Below are 3,543 nucleotides of genomic sequence, written 5' to 3'. Positions count from 1 at the left end.
CTCAATCTTATCACCACTTCTTTAGTGAAGCTTTCCTTGTCTCTATGCTTCCCAAGTAGCCTTGACCATTCATCCCTTATCTTCCCACCCTACTGTGTGTCTACTCCTGTTACAGCCCCTATCACAGTGCTCTTTATCTATTGTTTGGATGTCTAAAACTTCCGTCATCATTATACCGTGAGCAATTCAGAGATAGGAGCCATATGCTATTTACCTTTGTTCCTTTGGTGCCGTACCAGCACCAGTACCTGATGAATAGTAGACACCTAATTCAAGGTTATTGAATTAATGAGAGAATAAGTATCAAAAACATCTTGAGGAAGTGATCAGAGCTGAAAGTAAAATGAAATGTAATAGGATTAAATATACTGTCTTAGTTTGTTCTGGCTGCTAAAACAAAGTGCCATAATCTGAGTAGTTTACAAACAACAGAAATTTATTTCTCATAGTTCTGGAGGCTTGGAAGTCCAAGATCAAGGCACTAGCAAATTTGGTATCTGACAAAATACCACTTACTGGTTCATGGACAGCCTTCTTTTCACCAAGTCCTCTGTGTCAGAAGGGACAACAGGTTTCTCTCAGTCCTCTTTCATAAGGGCACTGATGAGGACTCCAGCCCTATGACCTAATCACCTCCCAAAGGCCCCACTTTCTACTACAATCACCTTGGGGTTTAGGATTTCAAATTATGAATAGGGGGCTGGGGGATTCACAAACATTCAGACCGTAGCATACACCTAAGCCAAAAGTTATCTGTAACAATTATACCAATTAGTTGGGGAAATGTGAATAGAAATCTATTTGAAAAAGACCTGAGAAATTTGGACATAAAGCTTAATATGAGTCAAAAGTATTATATGGCTATAAGATGGTATAGCTATTTCTCTAGCTATTTATCTTTTTATATTAAATACCAATTGTGGAAACTCTGTCTCCCTTCCCACTGTAAACATTTGAAGAGCATATTACTGAGAGTAAACAATTTTTACATGATTTTATAATGCAAGTTTTATATTTAAAAGCAAGGTCTACCAAATCAAGTACAAATCAGATTTTGGAAAATAATTTATTGTATTTAACATTTTAAGAAAGGAAACTAGATGCATCATGACCTCAATGCTTTTACCCTAAAACCTCTAGATGGGATGCCTAAATTGTTTGGTTCTTTTCACAGAGTGAAAGAAACCAGTGGCTATTCTAATTCATGCCTAGTGCTAAATAACCTCTATATTTATAAAACTAGTCCTTCTAGCTTTTAACAATAATGCCCTAGAGTTTGAAGCAAATTCACTGAGGACAGTTCTCTGATGTTTCCTAAAGAATATCTCTTAATAAGCATATTTCTAAGTTCAGAGAAGCAGACAAACCTAACCGATTATTAAGCAATCACCTCTCACTTTTACCTGATAAACTTGAGTTTGCAATATTATGCCATAACATTCACATCAATAGCTAGTGTTGCTAACCTCCAGAGTAGTCAAAAACTACTACAAAGATCTGTTGTTTATAAATAACACCTGATGACTTTTGTCCACAGATTCTATTAATAGTCATAGTTAATATTTATTAAATGCTAACAGTAGCCCAGTCACTCGTACAAGCATTAAAAAAATCTTATAAGGTAGAACTATTTTTACTATGCTTTTCAGATGAAAAAACTGAAGCACAAGAGGTTAAGCAACTTGACTAAGGTCACTCAGCAAGTCAGCAGCCGAACTCAGATAGGAACCCAGAGAGCCTGGGCCCAGGTCTTCCTTTATTGGTTACACAATTACACATGAAGGACATGAAAATTAAAGAATAATTTAAATGGAAAATTTTTTTTTTCATAATTCACAAGGTATTTCAGGCAAAAATAGTTTTCTAGATCCATATCATAATCCTTTCCTTTGTTACATGTAAAGATTTCCCCTATACACGTACATATAAAAGGAAAACAAGCTCTTGATTGGGAAAAGATGAGAGACAGTGTCTTAGTTCAGAAACCACTTGCAGGCACTAGCTGTAAAGTCAAAACAAATGCCCCAGATCCCTTGGTCTAAAATAAATTCAAATTTTGTTTGAATGTAAAATGACTTTGAAGTTATGAAAAAGAGAATTTGCCATGAAATAGTCAAAACCACCAGAATAGCTAAGAAAATGGCCACTTTGTGTGTGTGTGTGTGTGTGCGCGCTCGTGTGTGTGTGTGTGTGTGTGTGTGTAAATAATGATGTTATGCTGCCAAAGTTTGAAGAAGACATTTGTTTTGCTTTGTTATTGAGAAGTAATCTTTTCATACAAATCGACAAAGCTTTTTTGTCCAGTAAATTGTTTTCCAGGAGAGACCCCCACACTTCCCTGGATTAGAAGCCCCCAAAAGATGAGTATTAAATTGGCCTTTGATCCAGGAAGATAAATCCTGCCACAATGTGTGCCTGAAAATTTTTAAGATCCTCTCTTCCACTTAAGTCCCTCAAAACCATTTCTGATTAGATTGCCTGAATCAATAATCCTATTTAGATTCACCCTGTTATAAAACCAACTTCTTTAAAGCAAGAAACTATCAATAGATCAAGTGGTATGACATTAGATCACTTCATGCAGATATGAGCAATTTTACAAGGACTGTATAAATAAAAAAATACTGTGCATACACATTATCCACACACACAAAAATTTTCATACCTTCATCTTGGAAAGACATCTTGTTTTACGGGTTTCAATTTTTTTCTCAGTTTCTCCCATGTTGCTCTTCTGAGTATTCCAAGGTTTTTATGTTTTAAATCTTGATATGTCCTAGTTCTACCGTTTTAAGAAAACAAAAATCTATTAAATTACTGACAAAATCATAAGACGTCATTCTTTAAAAAAAGGACTGAATCTGAATAACATAATTGGACTCCATTGTATTACAAAAATACCTGGGAAGGTTCTGATTTGGATCTAGAAAATAATGATGTTAGAGAAGATTCAGATGTTGATTTTCTATTGAAAATGTTACATCAAATAACTTTGGTTATTCTTTAGCGGGATTAAAGATGTTAGAGTAATTTGTTATGGTCCCCTTGAAAAATAATGGCTGTGGGGTTAAAACAAAGCTTTTCATTTCTTTAGCCAAGATAAATAGAACCAAAGTGAGTTCCTTGGATTTACATGAAAATTGCTGCTTTTAAGAATGCACAAACTTTGATTTGTGTTTATAAAAAAACCTACTTCAGAAAGTCCACCAAGGCTCAAAAGTCTCTATTTGGCCAGGTTCCCTCTCCAAGTTCCTTGCATTCCAAGACTTGCCTGAAGTCTCAGGAAGGGAAATGCTTGCTGGGCACTGCTGATTCACGGAAACCTGGGAGACAGGATTTTAATCATGGAAATAGTCTAAGTAAAAATAACAAATAATTCTATGATCTGGAAAAGAAACCTACAATTGCAATTAAGATGTAAGGTTTAGAAGATCAAACATAAAAATCGAGGTCTATATGTATATGTTTGTAATAGGTATAGATATATGTGTATCTATATGTATATATAATACATAGGCACACATTTTTATATATAAAACCAAA

General features: G+C 34.7%; 1 protein-coding gene across 1 annotated transcript in view; it reads right to left on the bottom strand.

Moving 5' to 3' along the window:
* The window catches only part of SLCO1A2 (solute carrier organic anion transporter family, member 1A2), a 44,358-nt gene extending 41,633 nt beyond the window's left edge, over window positions 1-2,725 (bottom strand). The window contains exon 1 of the mRNA XM_008586127.1: window positions 2,666-2,725. Within this exon, the coding sequence (XP_008584349.1) occupies window positions 2,666-2,725 (60 nt within the window). The remainder of the gene's footprint in view (window positions 1-2,665) is intronic.
* Between the last annotated feature and the right edge of the window lie 818 nt (window positions 2,726-3,543).

This window comes from Galeopterus variegatus, unplaced genomic scaffold (assembly GCF_000696425.1).
Source record: "Galeopterus variegatus unplaced genomic scaffold, G_variegatus-3.0.2 Scaffold3836, whole genome shotgun sequence".
NCBI classification, from domain to species: Eukaryota; Metazoa; Chordata; class Mammalia; order Dermoptera; family Cynocephalidae; genus Galeopterus; species Galeopterus variegatus.
Note: the sequence above shows the minus strand (reverse complement) of the source record. Positions and strands in the feature narration are given on the sequence as shown.